The 16,739-nt window shown below is 49.3% G+C and overlaps 1 protein-coding gene across 27 annotated transcripts in view; it reads left to right on the top strand.

Annotated features, from left to right (window-relative positions):
* The first annotated feature begins 472 nt into the window (after positions 1 to 472).
* The window catches only part of MSI2 (musashi RNA binding protein 2), a 201,414-nt gene continuing 185,147 nt past the window's right edge, over positions 473 to 16,739 (top strand). For 25 of the 27 annotated variants that reach the window (XR_005628805.1, XR_005628802.1, XR_005628800.1 and 22 more), the window contains exons 1-4: positions 503 to 593; positions 721 to 802; positions 1,169 to 1,253; positions 5,399 to 5,440. Coding sequence is in view for 19 of the 27 variants with exons in the window: in XM_039720453.1 (XP_039576387.1) it covers positions 503 to 593; positions 721 to 802; positions 1,169 to 1,253; positions 5,399 to 5,440 (300 nt within the window). In the remaining 8 variants the exon portion in view is untranslated. Of the gene's footprint in view, positions 594 to 720; positions 803 to 1,168; positions 1,254 to 5,398; positions 5,441 to 16,739 lie in introns of those variants that run through there. The other 2 variants (XM_039720438.1, XM_039720459.1) reach the window with 2 other exon arrangements.

Raw genomic sequence — 16,739 nt, 5'->3', positions numbered from 1 at the left:
AGGGCACAGTCCCATGCCCACAGCCCCAGGGACAGTTCTGTGGGCACAGCTCCATGCCCACAGCCCCAGGGACAGTTCTGGGGACACAGTCCCATGCCCACAGCCCCAGGGACAGTCCCGGGGGCACAGTCCCGGGTTACAGTTCTGTGGGCACAGCCCCATGCCCACAGCCCCGGCTGTCGCGCACACCCGTGAGGGACGGCCGCGCGCGGAGAGCAGGGGCGGCGCGGGGAGGGCGCGGTGACGTCACGGCGACGTCACGGAGGGCCACGCGCCGGCGGAGGCCCCGCCCCCGCGAGGGAGGGGCGCGATGGAGGGAGGGGAGGATGGCGGCGGGGGGAGGGAGCGCCGGCGCGGCGCTGAGCTAAGCCGATCCCACGTGTGACGGATCTGGCTGCTGCCCCAGCGCCTCTCCAGTGAGATCCTCCGGTCGCCGGGCCCGCTCCGCTCCGCGCCGCTCCGCTCCGCGCCCCTCCGCCCCGCCGGGAGCTGCCCCGTCAAAATGGCCGATCCCGCACCGGCGCTCAACTCCGCTCTGCTCTCTCCCTCCAGCAAGATGTTCATCGGCGGCCTCAGCTGGCAAACCTCACCAGGTAACCCCCGCCCGCCGCCCCGTCCCCACGCGCGTCCCGCCCCGCGTGGGCCGCGTCCCGCCGCGCCGGGCCCTGCCCGCGCCCCCCGTCCCTCACCCTCCTCTCCCTCTCTGCTCTCTCTCCGCAGACAGCCTTAGAGACTATTTTAGCAAATTCGGAGAAATTAGGGAGTGTATGGTCATGCGGGACCCCACCACCAAGCGCTCCAGGTAAAACCGCCGCCCACCCCGCGCTCGGGCTGACAAACTTCGCGAGTTGCGGTCGGGGCGGGTGGACCCGCAGCCCCCCGGCGGCAGCCCCGCATGCCGGCCCCGCGTCCCCCCGCACGCCTGGGGCGCTGCGGGAGGGCTCTCCCCGCCCGCATCCCTCCAGCCCCGAGCAGGAAACAAAGCGGCCGGTGCAGCCGAGAGCGGCCGGGGGTCGGAGCCGGCCGCCCCCCGCTCCCGCAGGCTGCGGGGGAGGGCGGAGGGAGGAGGGGGACGCAGCGGTTTATTTTTATGACTTCTTCCTTTGGCTCTAATTCTCATCACCACCCCCCCCCTCCCCGCCATCCCCTCGCTCTTTGTCTCTCGCAGAGGCTTCGGGTTCGTTACGTTCGCGGATCCGGCGAGTGTAGACAAAGTCCTGGCTCAGCCGCACCACGAGCTGGACTCCAAGACGGTAGGTGCTGCGGGGGCTGCCCGCCGCCCTGCCCGCACGCCGGGGCCGCCGCCCGCCGCTGGAGCCGCGCTCGGGCCGGTGCCGCGGGCGGTGCCAGCCTGTCATTGAACCGGGACCTTGCGCGCCTCGCCTTTGCCTTTATATTTTTATACACTCTGCCTTTTAACTTGCCAAAAGCGGTAACTTTCTTCTTTTTATTTTTTATTTTTTTTTTTTAAATCGGAATTCACCCGTACCGACCGCTGGCTCCTCCCCCGGCCTTATATTTTATTGAGCGGTGACATTGAAAAAGCTGTGGAGTAAAATCCAACTTTTTTCGGTGTTGGGCTGCGGCATGCTTTCTGCGGGGAACTTTGTGATTCTTTTGATTGATTATTTATGTATTGTTGAGCGCGTTTCGAGGTGGGAGTGACTTGCTGTCAAACCGTGAAAGCTGCTGCTCATGTCATTTCCCAAAGTCATTTTTTGGAGAGGTCCCCTCACCTGTGATGGCAGGGCCCCGGCGAAATGCACGCGGTAATTTATGGGAAGCTCTGCAAGAGCTGGAGAGTGGATGTGGTAGAGAAGCACAAGTCCTAATGTGTTGTTGTTTCTCCAGAGCTTTTTGCTGCGCTCAGTCTCCAGTGCATAATATAAGGAAAAAAATCCTTGTGAGATGCAGCTGATTTTTTTTTTTTTAAATAAGCATTACACATGTTTGGGGATTTTTTTAAACAACAATTCCACACCTGAGCTTGCCCGCTACCCCAGTACGGTGCTTTCAGTGTTGGGTCAAACAAAAGGTATGGGGCAAGTGCAGCTCTGGGCCCTGCTTTCTCCCTGGGGTCAAGGCCAAGCAAAAAGATGAAGTTTTGTGCCTCCTACTTGGTTGTAGTTTGGAGCCCCGGCAGAGCCGGGAGGGGAGGGGGAAGGACACTGCTAGAGGTCATCAGTGCTCTGGTGCTGCTGGCTCTGGAGGGGCTGTGTTTGGGAAGGGAGCTGTCTGCAGAGGCGTTCTGCCGGGCAGATCCAGCCTGGTCCCTGCTGCCACTGGGGCTTGCAGGCTGTCTCCTGGGGCTTAAGGGGTTTATTTTTACCTGAGCGTGGTGTTAGGAGCAATCCTGCCTCGGTGCTGCAGGATCTCACGGGCGCCTGTGTGTGCGAGGTTGTAGTTAAAGGAAGAAAGGGAGAAGCAGGGAGCAAACATGAGGATATGTTCTTTTAAAAATGTAATTTATATGGAAACAAAAAGCCTAAAGCTCTTGTGGAAGCAGGTGGAATCTAGTGTTTTAATTCGACCTACAGATTCTGCTGGGCTTGCCTGAACACGAAGCCCATGCTTTCGCATGCCTTAATAATTTGATTTTAGGTTTAATCAGATATGGTAAGATAACTGATTCAACCGTGCTCCTGAAATTAAACTCACCAGACTTTTCATGTACAGCTATATTCTCTATGTGTTTTTAAAGATAAATTTAGATAAGAAGAACAAAGGCAAACAGTATCTTGAACGAGAGTTAAAAAAAAAAAACATGGGAGGACACCCTGTCATATTTCTGACTATAATTAGGTCCTCCCCCAGCTTTTTTCTTGTATCACAGTCTAGTCCCTGCGATGTATTAATTTGCTCTTCTCCGGGGGAGGGGTGAAGAGCTTCACGGGGCAAATCTGCCTCGGTTTTGGTTGTGTGATAATGACTGAATCAATCCGAACACAAAACTGACCTGAGAATCAGTAACGCAGCTTAGAAGTGAAGCCCGGAGCCAGGCAGGTCCTGTCAGGCGTGTATTTGTAGAGCATTGTAGTAACTGTTGTGCGGTATAACCAGGCATTTGACTCTGTTTCAACGTTCAGCACAGGAGGCAGATCGGTTGGGTATTGGCATGGAAACGTCGCTCTTGTTTACAGTTACGTTAAAAGCTTTGTTTAGGTAATGGCCATTCATATCAGAAATAGTATTATAGTCATTTCCTAGAGGACTTGTAGATACAGTAAGTAGAATTGTACCTAACTAACTAATTTTTTTTTTTTTGGTAGAACTTTGGTTTGTTTTTGTTTTCCTTTTTGGTTGTTGTTTAAATAGTTGACAGGGTTATGCAAAAGGTATGGATTTGCCACATTCGCTGCTAGCGTTTGTTTTCAAAGGCTGATGGTGTTTATGCAAAAGGTTTTGGGAAGGAAAATTCAGTTCTTTTAGGAAATCTGTCGCTGTGGTGCGAGGGACTCCATGCTCTTTGAACTGACCTTCAAAAATGAATGTGTTGCTTTGGAGTTTAATGGCTCTCCCAGCTATTTACCAGCAGGACTTTGCAGTGATGTCCCTCTGGTGGGCCTGGTGTTCTTTGGTGGGAAATCTTGTAGTTTTGGAGCAAACATAGAAAAGTGCATATTTTTCCACCTTTGGGTATCGCTGTGGAAAATCCGTACCTGTTGTATTTCCCCAGTAGACAAATGCCTAGTCAGTGCTGAATATATTTGTAGATAATGTTAATCTCTATGAAAAGGTTAGCTCTCTAGATAAATAATTTTACTTTCTATGCTTTTTGAACAATAAAATGGCATGTAATCGCTCATTTCTCAGGTGTGTCCTAAAAAAGATACAAATATTGTATCTGATAGAGGCGAATCAGTTTATCAGTTGCACATCAAATGTCTGCGGTATTTCCCATTTTGACAAATTAATTGAGTAAAACTGCTTTTTAAGAGAGACCCATGGTTATTTAGCAGTGACAGGAATATTTATCACCACAGGCATAACAATACCAAATGGAAACATCTCTTCTTCAGGGTTTGCTTTAAGGCGGGGGAAACACAACAGAAACCAGACCCAAACTCTAAAAAAGCCCGTCCTTCCCAATATCCTTAACCCTGTCATTGTTAGTGGCACCAGGTTGTTGTACAGGCAAGGACAGCACAGTTTAGGTAGGATCCAGTCCTTCCAAACATCCTTTTGCAGCCCCTTTGTGCGGGGATGTCTGCGTGCAGGTGCTGCTGAGAGCCAGCAGCACTCAGGCGTTTATTTATTTATTTATTTTATTTTATTTTATTGCGTTGAGGGGAGCTGTTGGTGAAAGGGCTGATGTTTTTGTTTACATCCAGCCCTCTGCCTGCGTGCTCCCTCCAAACACCACTGGGTGCCATTTCTTTGTGCCTGCGGTGGTGCCTTTTTGGTTTCGTGTCATTTTTGAATGGGAGAGAGGAGTCCCTTTTTAGAGATGACCCCTGTGGAAGTTGTGTGAGGCTGCAGAATTAGCATTTTGGAGTGCAGAGGGGACGTGCTAATTCATGCAGCGCAAGGGGAGCCAACGCTGCATCTTAAAGCAGGGCAGGGGGGTAGAGCAAGGATTTTTTTTCCTCCCTTTCTTTTTGTCTGTGGTGACGTGCTTCATACGTGGATAGTCAATAACTCCTTAATGGAAAGCCTTTTTTAGGAAGTTGTTTACTTTTGAGTTCAGTGCGTGTATATTTCACACACATGAAACTCGTTTGTAACTTACTCTTCTTCCTTCCCGTCCCATCCCAGAAATTCCCCTTTGGAGGTTTCCATTGCTCACCTATTTTCTTTGAGTAAATCAGATCAGTTGGGCATATTACTATGGAGGAGACTCTAGTCCTTCACATGTTTCAGTTTTAATAACTGAAATGTGAATAATTTGACTTTGCTTTTGGCTTTCCTTTTTTGTATGGTGTTGCTTGTCAGTTAGCAAAACAAAGCAGAAAAAAAGGAGTAACCTCAAACCCAAGTGCAGGAAGGGGCAGGTGTCAAAGGCACCCAGCTAAGGTGTTGGTCAGGATTGCTGGCCCTCTTTCTGTACAACCTCTAGGGCATGTGGATAATCCTCAACATGCAGTTTTGGTGGTAGAGGCAGCACCCAGAGACTGATCCAGAGCTCCCTGAGCACCCACGGGGATTGCTGCCCAGAAGATGATGGAGGAGAAGTGCAGAAGAGATGTTTTCTTCCTGCCTTCCCATCTCCCCGCCCCTGCCAAACTCCCCAGACAAGCCCAGACTGTGACCTCTCATTTCCAGAGCAGCTCTGGATGACCCGGTGTGCTGAATTACAAGCCTGAGAAATGAGGGATTAATAATTCAGTGATTTAAAATCAAAATAATGTGAAATGACAACCCAAGCCACCTTGTTGATTTCCCCTTTCTTTTTCCCCAGATTGACCCTAAAGTTGCGTTTCCCCGACGAGCACAGCCCAAGGTAAGTAGGAGGATCGATAATAGGATTTCAGGCACACAGAGAATCATTGTTGCCAGGCAGTTCGGGTTTCAGCCGGGGAATTGGCAGTGAAAGCTTTTAGAGCTGCTGCTGGGGGGGTCAGAGCGTGGCTGAGGCCCAGGAGTGTCCGAGCAGAGCCGCTCGCCCGGGCTGGCAGCGGGACCGTGCCGCCTCTCCGGAGCCCCGCCGCTCTGGGTGGGCACTGTGCTGTGTTTGTGAGGAGTCTTTGGGTTCAGTGCAGCCTTCTGGCTTGTTTGGAGCCGAGCTTTCAGTTCTGTGGTTGTGATGGATGGGGATCTATCTCTGCCTTCATTGTTTGCAAATTTTCTTTTGTGTAACTCAAGAGATGCGCTGCGCGGGGCTGTGTCTAAGCCTGGGATGGCAAGTTTCTGCTGAGGCTCCGAGCTCTGGGGCACTGGGTGTTGTTCTGTGAGAGCAGGGGCACAGCGAGCTGCGGGTGTCCAGCTGGTCAGGCTGGCCAGAGCAGTGGCCTGGCAGTGGTGTGGCCAGTCCTGGCGCTCCTGCCCCCGCGCTCCCTCCAGGTGCCACTGCTGCAGGAGCTGCCTGTGGAATACGGGTGGTTGTTGCTCTTTAGGTTGTGCTAATGAAAACAAATCAGTTTCAAAGCCAAGCTTGCAGCGTGTGAATTTTGAAAGCCAGAGGCTGAAAGAAAACTTTTGTAATTGACTTTTTTTTTTATTTGTTTTTGAGAGTCTATTGGAAAAACTTAATTTAACTGATGTATGGCACTTGTGTATACACTTGTCAGCTTGGGTAACTTCAGTCTTCTGGTAAAAATGGGAGAAAAAGGCTGCAAAGTTGTACATGCAAGTCAATAAGGAAAAGTGGTTTAAAGTTGGTGGTGGGAAACTACCTGAGCAACTGCCTGGACTGTTATTGCATACAGCTCCTCAGGAAAGCAAGCAGTGTAACTGGGTGTGTTGAACCATTGTGTTGGGTATTGCACAAAGTAGGCATCTAGGAAAAACCCTGTGTCATTTAAAACCCCCAGGCATAGCACAGGAGAGGTGCTGGGGAGCTCTTAAAAAAAAAAAAAAAAAAGAAAAGAAAAAGAGAACAAACCCCAACAGCCTACTCGCAGAATTTTAAACCAGACTAATGTAGGCAAATGTTTAGAGGTTCTTTTCTTCCTAGGACATATCTAATTACTAATTGGTGAATAATAGTGTGCCTGGCTTGCTTCTGCACTGGGCAAAGAGTTTATAGTGTGTGGGGCTTGTGGCTTCTGGATTATGTTGTTGGATTGATGCCATCGGTAATATACAATTTAAAGTTACCAGAATTTTGATCTTGAGCTTGATGTGCCTGTCCCCCTTCCCAATACCTTTTACAGGTTAATTTACATTTTAAACCGTCTTTAGTGCCAGTTACCTGTTTCTACAGAGGTACTTGGAGAAGTTTGTAATGGGTACAACAGAGCTGTTAAGCTGTCCCATGTGATTTGTTCTCCAACAATTAAGGACGTGTTTTACTACGCGGGGGATATTAGTGAGTTAAATTTTTGTGTTAAAGAATGCAAAATCAGGTTGTGTTGACAAAGGGGATTTTGTTTTTCTACACGTAGGGGGTTTTTTCCTTGGTTTTTGGTAACAGACATCTTTCAAGCGTGGGGCAAATGCTGGAATGGACATCAAATTCCACTCTTAGCAGGAGCTCGCTCTCTCTGGAGAGGTCAGCAGTGTCTGCTGCTGCTTTTTGCACAGTTGTCCTTTCTAAAGTGTTGGGATTTCTACAGGGCGCTTGAAAAAAATCTGAAGATTGAAAACAGCCTGATTTGGAGACTGGAGAAAATCAGATGCAATAAAGAGCAGATTTTACATCAATTATGATGTATTATTCTGGCAAGCATTTCATAATCTGAATATTTTGTTTTCTGTTTTTTTAATTAGATACTGAATTAAGGTTTTGGACTTTAGTTGTTCATTTATCCCAGTTGAATAGCGAATGCTCAGCGTTAAAATGTGACTGTACTTTAGTCTAATTAACTAGCTAATGCTTGGGTCTGTGGAGATTAATGGCATTTAATGAAATGTCTCTGTCTCTCTAGGTGCAAGGGGAGAATTTGTTTTTTTGTTTTTGTTTTTTTTTCCCTTAGTAATCTTCCTTCCTGGTATGTTTAGCAAAATGGGGATTTGTTTGGGGTTTTTTTCTTTTCCTGTGCTTTTCCTGGCAGTGATGGGGACTGAAGTGAAGGAAGGCTGGGGGTGCATTCCCCCTTCTCCATCCCTCCATCCCTCCATCCCTCCATCCCTCCATCCCTCCATCCCTGTCCTTAAGGCTGAGCTTTGCCTCTGCCTTTGCCAGCCCACACTCACTTGTTCCTCCCCTCCTGCTCCACTGGCCAGCCCAGTGAAACCTCTCTTTGGGGCTTTTTGAGCTCATCTCCGCGGTTTGACACCTCTCTGCTGATGCAAATTGGCTCCGAGCAGGCAGTGGCAGGTTGTAACAGCCCAGCATTCTTCCCTGCTTTCCTGAATGACCCTGCACTGGATTACCGGGATGTGTAATCCTGCTCTCCTTGGGAAGGCCAGCACGACTCCAGCTATTGTTTTTGGAAATCTGCTGCAGGGTTTAACTCCTTGGGGTTCTGGTGAATGTCTCCTTCCTCGGGGCTGCTGTTCCTTGATGAAAATCTGTCTTGCTTCCAGTGCTGGAAGGCACTGTGTAACAGGAGATCGTTTGTAACTCTGCTGGCTTAAAAAATCCTTCAAACGCAGCAGTGATGGGGTGCTGGTAGTTTTGCACCCCCTTTTGAATATTGAATACCACAATAATTGACTTACTATTACACATAGCCTGCCATTTCTGGTGTTACCTTCTCTGTTTGGTTGGAGTAGACTTATCCAATTTAACATTTTCATTAGAGAATTTCAAATGTGAGCAATTTCCTCCCTCATGCCTCTGCCTTAGGGATTTATTTCAAAACCAAAACAAACCTGAAGAGCAAGAGGACAGCAGCCTCGGTCAATGAAGTAGCTCCTTGGCCATGAAAATGTCTTTGTTACAGGAATTTGGATGCTTTGTTGTGCAGAGCCGTGTATGGAACAGAGGCAGGTAAAACTTCAGCCGAAGTTTCCAGTGAGTGAGGCTGCCCAGGGAGGTGTTTGTGCTCAGGCTCCTGCAGAGTGAGTGGAGGTGCTTGTTCCTCTGCACTGGCTCCAGGGGCTGGGAATTGCTCCCAGTTCAGCAAGCTGGAGCTGCCTGTAGCAAGGTGCACGGGCACTGTGCATGTGCCCTGCTGGCTGTGGCTGGAGCCTTGCTGCAGTGAAAAAGGCAGGGTTGGTACCTCTGCTGCTGCCCTGGGTGACAGCCAGGGGCTGGCACTGCTGGTGTCCTGTCTGTGTGACCCTGACTGCAGGTGGCCACTGCATGTCTCACTTTGGGTCCAGTCTGCGTGGATGGGGACAGAGCTCTGGTGGCCCTCTGGTCACACAACAGCAGAAGGACTTGATTTGGTGAGAGGTGTTCTGTCTGGTAAAGGGCTGGGGATGCAGGAGCCATGTCCTTATCAGGTGTCCCTGTCACAGAGGTTGGTGCAGGGCTGTCCTGGCCCCTCTGCCCCCGCCAGTCCTGGATCTGCACGGTGCCCTGGCCAGCTGGGTTTCCTGTCTGGCTGGCACGTGGACAGTTGTGCACATCTGGTCCTTCTTGGGCAAGAGGCAGTGTCAGCAGCTCTCCTTTGGGGTGAGACTGTGAAGCTGCCTGTTCCAGAGCAGCAAATGGAGGGCATGCCCTTTCAGGATAACACCAGGCTAACCTGGGATTTTTTTAAAGCTAACCAGTGGATTTGGATGTCTGATTCCAATTAAGTTAGCTGTGGGTGGGGTGTCTGCATCCCTTGGCTGGCTGATAAACCTCAGCCAGAGTAGCAGGGAGAGATTTTATTCCAAAGCAAATGATGGACTTCGAAAATCAAGAGTTCTGTTTGTTTTCTCCCCTGCTTCTGCCTGTAAACTCCTCCAGGTTAGTCCTACTGCTTCCCATCTTATTCTAGGTGTTAGGTAGACTTCAAAGTTTCTTTTTTTTTCTCAAAAGAGTATGAACTGGACACAGTAGCAGAACTCGGGATTCTTCCTTTCCTGCCACCCTTTCTTCCCCACCAGGATGTCAAGAGCAGCAGGGTCAGACCTTTTCCCAGTGATTTTAAAAAATTCTTTTTAGCTTCCCCTGCATTTGCAGGTCTGGCTGGAGCAAGAGAGGAAGTATTTCCTGATCTTGGCATCAGGCATAGATGAGTAGCCTGATGATAATCATGGTACCATCTGTGTGCAGAGTAGTGTGCAGTCCTTCCCAGATGGTGTGGGGGATTGCTTTGGGTGGTCCCTGGCCACTGTTTGGGTGTCTTGTTCAACCACCCTTGATGTGGATCCCTTGTCCAGGGTCAGCTGCTCCTGGAATCTGCTTCCCTCTGGCACTGGATGAAGTGGAGAAGTTTCAGAGTCTGAGTGAACCCAGCTCCAGGCAGTGGAGGATCAGGATTTTGGACCCCCTTGTTTCTGGGCTGGGGTTTGTGCTCTGTGTGGTGTGGCTGAGGCAGAGGGTGGCCTCTGTCCTTGGGTGTCACAGCCAGAGGAAGAAGGGCTGTGCAGAGCCTTCTGTGCAGTGCAGTGAGTTCTGTCAGGAACAGGAGCTGAGCTGGACTTTTGTAACTGTTGTATTTTGGAGATGTAAACATGTATTTCTTCTCCCCAATCACTCAGGTACATTGTTCATGTTGTCCTGAATCCCCACAGACTGTCTTGTGCTTGTTAAAATGTCTGTATTTCCATTCTCATTGCCTAAGGATGTCTTTCATGTTAGGAATAGTCCTAATGTACTTTCCTTTCCTTTGACATACTGCTAACTAAAAATTAAAATTGAACACTGTCTAACATGGGATTTTTTTAAAAAGGAGGTTCTACATTGCCTGTGTTTTCTGGAATTGTTGGATTATTTTTAATGGTGTCTACCAGGTGACTTTTGTGCACTTGTAAATGCCAGGAAAGGTTCTGAGGTAGGGAGGTCAGGGAGATGGAAGGAGAGCAGCATGCTAACACCCCTGTGCATCCCCTGTGCTTCCAGATTGAGTGCATCTCCTCTGCAAAGTGCTGAGCCTTTATCAGCCCGGGGGTAGGTCTACTAATGACTGATCTAAAACCATCAAATTCATTTATTTGTCACTGCCAGTGACAGGCCAGTTAATGCTAATGGATTCTTTTTTTAGCCTGTTGACTCTGGTGATAGTCTCATAAATGTTGTGAAATCCAAAGCATTAAGGCAACTTGGAACTTATTTTTAGAGGAGAGCCACTGAAACAGGGCAAGGTGGGGTGTGTGCATCAAGATGTATGTTGTGCTGAGAAGGAGCAAAGAACAATTCGAGTTCATTAAGCTCTACCTTGAGTCTTGCTGTTCCTAATAGTTATTTGACTTTTCAGTTGTACTTAAGTGTTCTCTTCAAACACATTTTGGGTCCTGCTGGAAAGTGAAGAGAAGCTGTAAATAGTCAGTCATCTTAGGGAAAAACAGCTTGTTTCAGAAAATGGTTCATCTCAGGGGCAGAGTCTTCTCTGCCCCTATTGTGTGAAAGCACTTAAGCATATACTTAAGTTGGCATAAGCATGTGGGTAAGTGCTTTGCTGAATCAGCATGGGCTCAGAGCACATTATTAAATGCTTTGTTGAACTGTGAAGCCCGTAGCAGAAAAAGATTAAAAGATTACTTTGTGTATTTGACAGTACTTTGTATATGGTCAGTTCTATCACTTCTCCTTCAGATAGGCAGTTTTATCTCTCTCATATTCCCCCCTCCACTGGAGGATCTCACTCACAAGAAAATACTATTCTGCTGTTTCCTCAAAAAACTGATTACAAGGTCAGCGTAGCATCAGACTTAAAAAAAAAAAAAGTCATTATTGAAGCTTAATTTAGTCTCTAGCCCTGAAATCACACGTTCTGTTTGCCTTAGTCACTGGAATAATTCTGTAAACTATGTGAGTAGTGTTCAACGTGGCCTATGATTTTTATGATGTTATTGCTGTAGAAATTGTGGTTTGCTGAGTAATTTGAAAGTTACTGTGAAACTTTGTAGCCAGATCAGCATGCGGTATTAATAAGTTACTTCTAAACTTTGGCATTTTACTGCTCTCCTGTTGAAAGTATTTCTTGTATTTTTGAGTGCAGAGAAAATCTGAAGAATGTTGGGAAGTTGTTCTCCCCTGCTCAGTCATTCCCTGTGCTGGGACATCTGCAGCTGGGTTTATTGTTGTGACTGAGTAGGATTAAATTAAGATTGGGAACTTTGTATTATAAAAGAAGGACCCTGCTAAAGCTTATGCAATTCTGCACGTGAGGAATAGTCCAGAGACCTCAGCAAGCACAGTGAGATGCAGACAAGGCTCCTTAATATGTTGGTGAAGTGTACGTGGCAGGAAGGGTGAAGGAAAAGAAGTATTGACAGCAGCAGAAAGTGCCTTGCCTCTGCCCTGCCCTCCCCCAGCAAAGACTTGCATTAATTTCCCATTGACTCTGATGTACAATGGGGAAGAGGTTTCAAGCTGACTGAAGGGGCAAAGGTCCAAGAAAACTACTGTAGCAAGAGCTGATGCAGAGTGACAGTAATGAGGTGGCCTGGCAGGTGGGAGGGAAAAATGGTGGGGTGGGGGAAAGAAACTAATATCTGGTGAATTAAGTAGTTCCCAGGGTTTGAAGTTGTTAAGTCCCCCTGGTTTTATTTTCCTTTGTGCCACACAGCTGTGAGGTGGGGCTGGGCAAGGCTCCTTGGGTCCTGGTGCAGCTCCAGCCCTCCTGGCTCAGGGCTGGGTCCCTGGGAGTGCTGGCATGGCCCAGAGGGTACAGAATTCCTCTGCAGTGCTCCCAAACCTGTGCTGTGCTGTTTTAATCAGTGTTTTAGTATTCCTGACTCAGAGCTCATCTTGACGTTGTTCTGTGGGTCAGTTTTGCATCAAAGAGAAGGTGAGGAGCACAGGGTGAAGAAGTGTTTTGAAGTTTGGGTTTATTTAAAATAGGGACTGTGAAGTGCCAAACAAGACTTACAGCTTTTTGAATGCTGGTGTAAAGAGAATGCCTGCTGGATAGAGAGTCTGGGGAGGCTTTAACCACTTGCTGGATAAACACTGTTCAGGAATCTTCCCAAAGGGTAATGTGGTGTGAAAAGAGGTTGCAAGGAGCTGGGCATTTGTCCTAAGTCTCCGTGAATCCTGGAGATTGCCACTGGACTGGGAGATGTTGCCCAAGTCAGGGGCCTGGTTTATGGCAGAAGCTTGCCAGCTGCAAGCCCTCAGCACTGGCAGGTTTGGTGGTTGTTGCACTGCTGGAAGAAGGTGTTGCTGAAGGGGATGTTGCCAGGGATTCTTCTGCAGTGCTTGCAGAACCAGTGAAGCTCCTGCTCCTGTTTTGTTATCCTTTTGGCTGTGTTACCAGTCATTTATGTTCAGAGCTGTGCTGGTGCAATTCCCTGCTCCAAGCCCAGGCTGTGTGCAGGGCTCCATATGTACACAGAGCATTTATCCTTTTGCCAAAGGTTTGCAGAGTGCTGTGAATGAGTGTAGGGATGTTTCTTTGCTGGTGAAATTCGCCTGCTTCTGCTGTTGTATTTGGCAGACCTACAGAGCCTATAGCAGCATGCTGTGTTCAGTGAATTGTGGGAGGGAGCAGAAAACATTGAAAAGAAATCCAAAGGTAATGCTGAGATGGGAAATAAGATAGGAATTTTCTGAGGATGGGGGGTATTGCCTGGGTATTGTCTGGGACCGCTACCAGCCACTGTGTTGGGTGGTGTCAGGTCTTGTTCTCTGCCGTGTCCTCAGGATCCCTGAGAGATCTCTCCTGTGAGTACTGAGCAAGCCCTGAGACCACTACAGCAAGAACTGTTGGCTTCTTGCAGCAGGAGTTCCCTCTCCTCAAAAAGTGTCTACTGTAAAGTGCTTGGGGTCGTTTTGATTGCTCTGCTCAGACATCTCATCTTCCTGCCCAGTCACTTTCTGTAGGTCAGCTCTGAGACTGCGGCCCTGGACGGGTGTCCTGCTGAATACACACCAAACATTTAACTGTACCCTCTTCAAACACTGCCTGGTGGAAAAAACCCTCACGAAACCTGCTGTGGAGATGTCCCAGGCCCACTGTTGGCTGGGTTTGAGGGCTGAGGAAGCAGAGTCGCTGATGGTCAGACTCTGCAGGAACCCAGCTAAGGCCCTGCTGGGCCTGGTGCTGCTGCTGCCATTGAGGCTGGAGAGGAAGGGTCAGAGAAAAAAGGGCAGCAGGGGATTATGCAGGGATCTGAGCGTGGCAGGGAGTGCCCGACGCCGCGTTTGGTGCCGCAGCAAACGGCTGCCTCTGTGTGAGGGGATGTTGGCAGCGTCCCTGGGCGCTGGGGAGGAAGTGTGGGAGGCAGAGCAGCTCTGCACGCTGCCAGCTCCTGATGTCACTTGTCTTTGAGGGGTCAGCCTGGGGTTTTTTGTTGTTTTTAACGGCTTTTGACTGTAAAATCGGTGAGGGAGGCCCTGCCTGGAGCGGCAGGGCTCTGGTTCAGGCGGAGGCTGTAACTGCTGAGGTTCCTGCCCGAGGTTCCTCCATGTGCCAGCACTTCCGAGCTCCAGAGGGGGGAAGCAAGATAAGGATGAGAGGCCACAGCATGTGAAAGGTGGCTGGTGGTGTGAATGATGGCTCACGCTGGTCTCACGGCTGCAAACCTTGCTGGGGGCAAGGGGGGAGCCTGCCAGAGGGCTGTGGTGGGCTCAGAGGGCTGCCCTCAGCAAGGGAGGAGAGGGGGAAGCATGCTGAACTGCAGGTGTCCTGGGGACCTCTGCCTCCAGATGAGCCTTGGCTGCTCTTCCCCACGGCCATGCCGGGTGCTCAGCCATGCCAGACACTCCTCTGGGGCTGGCTGTGTCCTCTGTGCCACAGGCTGTGCCCGCTCCCTCTGGGTGCCCACAGGAGCAGCTGGGATGGATGGATGGATGGCTGCTGGGGTACCCCCATCCTCTGCAGACTGGCTGTGCCCGCTCCCTCTGGGTGCCCACAGGAGCAGCTGGGATGGATGGCTGCAGTGGTGCCCTGCTCCTGTGCAGACAGGGATCCTGTCCTGACGTGTTTGCAGAGCTCTGGGAACAGGCTGCCCCAGCATCCTGAGCCTCATTTCCTGCCCCAGCCCAGCTGGGACCCCAGGGGTGGGTGGCAGTGGGAATCTCCTGCCACAGCACCTCTTGTGCTCTAAACTCCTGCCTCACGTAATCCCAGGAACTGGGATCGAAGCAGCAGGCTCTGTGTGACATGCCTGGCAGTTTATGTATGAGGAGGGAATTGTGATGGTCCTGTGTGATTTTTATTTTCTCCCCTCTCTTTTTCATCTGGTCACAGCCACTATGTCATTAATCTTCCTGATCAAATACAATGATAGTTGAAAGTCTTTCACAGTTATGATTCCCCCAAAGTTTTGTGAGCATGGCTTTGATTTTGTGGTAGTCATAAGAAGTCAGTTTAGATTTCTGGACCTCTTTTTGTAGATATTTCCAGTGGATATTTTAGTAGAGGCATTTGTCTTCTCTCTCGATTAAGCATGTGCATGCAATAGGAAAAGAACAAAACAGGGAATAGAAAAAAATATTAAAACAATTCAGTTACCAGTCCAAAAGCCTTAGTGCTAAAGAGCCATGAAGAAGCTTTATTGGAACTATAATTGCAGACATAAGCAGTGATTATCTGTCTTGGTGCCTTTATAGTCCCCATCACTGTCATCGGAACGCATGAAGCTGATGATAGTGTGAGCAGAACATTATTCAGCTGGTGCTGTGTAATCCTGATCTCTTGCAGTGTGTGGAAAGTATCATAAAGAGTCAATTTATTTGAAAGTGATGGGGAGAGAAGCAGGTAGGAGAGGACAAGTATTGTTGCAGAACACCTTACTCATGAATCTTATTTCATCCTGGTTGCAGCTGAAGGAATGCAGGGGCAGGGTAAACTTCTTACATGGACATGGTCAGACAAATATTGCTGCTTCTTAATGTTCTTAGAGGTCTTGGGCAGGTGCAGCCCTTGGTTGTTGAAGAGTGCCTTGGTGTGTTTCCTTGAAATGCTCTAAATTGGCTCCAGCTGAGAGAAGGGCAGCAGCACCTGTTTGTCTCACATTCCTGAGAGCTGGAGATTGTGGGATCAAGGCAGACAAACGGATGCTGCCAAGCACTTCTTGAGGTGGAACAGAGATCAGAGAGCAAGTCCTGAATTTCTTGGCTGATTATTGGTGGTGGTTATGCAGGTGAAAATGTGCTCTGGGCTGTGAAGAGGCAGAGGGAGGAGGAGGTGGTTTGGTGGTCGGGCAGCTGAAGCAGCAGCGTGTGCACGGTCTGGATTTTGCACTGGTGGGTGAGCCCAGACTGGGCACAGGTGATTTGAGTCAGCCTGGTCAGCTGGGGCTCTGCTGGTCTCTCCTGTCCGTTGCTGCCCTGCTGTGCTGCTGATAAGGCAGGTGTGCCCCTCACCTGAAACCAGTTACCAGGCCCCCAGTTTTGGTTGCAGACACCTGCCCTGGTGCAGGTAGTCAGTGCAGGGGCTGATAGGAGCCAGAGGTCTCCTCACAGACAGTCCACCATGGTCTGGGGCTGCCTTGAGCCACAAGAAGGTAATGCTTTGGGGGTGATTTTTGGGGTGGGAGAGGCATTTGTTCAGTGGGAGACTGGTTATGCATTTTTTCCTTTTTTCCCTGAAGTTTGCCCGCGGTGGCTCTGCTGGCGCTGGGCTTTGGGCTCCTCTGGCAGCAGCGCTGCAGAAATGAGGAGTATCATTGTGTTTTATTGTGGCTTCTAAGAAACGCAGCGTGTCTGTGCTTCGGGGAGCCCCAGGGGCTTTGTTTTTCACCAGGCCTGAGCTATTCTTCAGCAGAGCCTTCCTGGAGCGTGAGCCAGTTCTGCCCATTAGGACCGAGAGACGGGCCTGACTGATTTCTGCTCCCTGCTGCATAATAAATCTGATACTAAAATTAGTGTTGGTCTCCCTAGGCCATAATTCTTGCTGAGATTATAGAGAATCGTGTGTGCAGAGAGGAACTGTGGTTGTGTGTGTTTGGGTTTTTTTTATAACCTTGAGTGTCCAATTTCCAGGTTTTTTACTTAACCCCCCCCATCTTTCTCCCCTTTTCCTCTCTTTTGGGAAGTGCTTAGCCTTTCTGTGTATTTTGGCTATTTAAGCCTCTGTCACTGCAGGCAGATGAGTTCCTTGGGAGCTCTTCTGAAGGTTTTGTAATTGAGTCTTTTACCACGGCGACAGGAT

The sequence above is a fragment of the Passer montanus genome, unplaced genomic scaffold, assembly GCF_014805655.1.
Source record: "Passer montanus isolate IOZ18808 unplaced genomic scaffold, ASM1480565v1 scaffold44, whole genome shotgun sequence".
Classification (NCBI taxonomy): domain Eukaryota; kingdom Metazoa; phylum Chordata; class Aves; order Passeriformes; family Passeridae; genus Passer; species Passer montanus.
The sequence above is the reverse complement of the archived record's forward strand: the minus strand, read 5'-3'. Positions and strand labels throughout refer to the sequence as shown.